Genomic DNA, 605 nt, shown 5'->3' with positions numbered 1-605 from the left:
CACCCCTCACCCTACCACTCCCAGCATGTCACTACTCAGCATGCAACCCCCAACATGTTACCCCCCACCCCCTCTGACTCACCTGTCTGGGGGCTTCGCAGTGCTGAGCTCAGTGTCAGGAGGAGACACATTGTAGTGCTGGTGTCTCCCCCCATACTCCCCGCACACTCTGCACCACCGACACCGGCACCCCGTCCGCCTGACTGCGGGGGAGGAGCCACAACGCTGACTGACAGCCCAGGGGAGGAGCCACAATGCTGACTGACAGCCCAGGGGAGGAGCCACAATGCTGACTGACAGCCCAGGGGAGGAGCAACAACGCTGACTGACAATTCAGGGTAGAAGTCACATTGCTGACTGACTTTCCAAGGGAGGAGCCACCACGTTGACTGACAGCCCGGGGAGGAGCCACACCGCCGACAACATGTATAGGGGAGGAGCTACTTAGCTTGACTGACAGTTCGGGGAGGAACCTCACTGCCGAATGACTACACAGAGGAGGAGCCTAGACCAGAAGAACTGGAAGCTTCACACCGCTGACTGCCAAAGAGGAGGGACCAGGACTCAGATGGGCGGGGCTACGCGCCTCTGAGAGACCGGGGGAG

At 60.5% G+C, this 605-nt stretch overlaps 1 protein-coding gene across 1 annotated transcript in view; it reads right to left on the bottom strand.

Moving 5' to 3' along the window:
- The window catches only part of ADAM15 (ADAM metallopeptidase domain 15), a 38,851-nt gene extending 38,598 nt beyond the window's left edge, over positions 1 to 253 (bottom strand). Inside the window, exon 1 of the mRNA XM_018566418.1 lies at positions 83 to 253. Coding sequence (XP_018421920.1) covers positions 83 to 155 — 73 coding nt within the window. The 5' untranslated portion in view covers positions 156 to 253. The remainder of the gene's footprint in view (positions 1 to 82) is intronic.
- Positions 254 to 605: the final 352 nt, after the last annotated feature.

Source organism: Nanorana parkeri, unplaced genomic scaffold (assembly GCF_000935625.1).
Source record: "Nanorana parkeri isolate BGI_ZX_2015 unplaced genomic scaffold, ASM93562v1 scaffold947, whole genome shotgun sequence".
Classification (NCBI taxonomy): domain Eukaryota; kingdom Metazoa; phylum Chordata; class Amphibia; order Anura; family Dicroglossidae; genus Nanorana; species Nanorana parkeri.
This window is presented reverse-complemented; position numbering and strand designations above follow the sequence as displayed.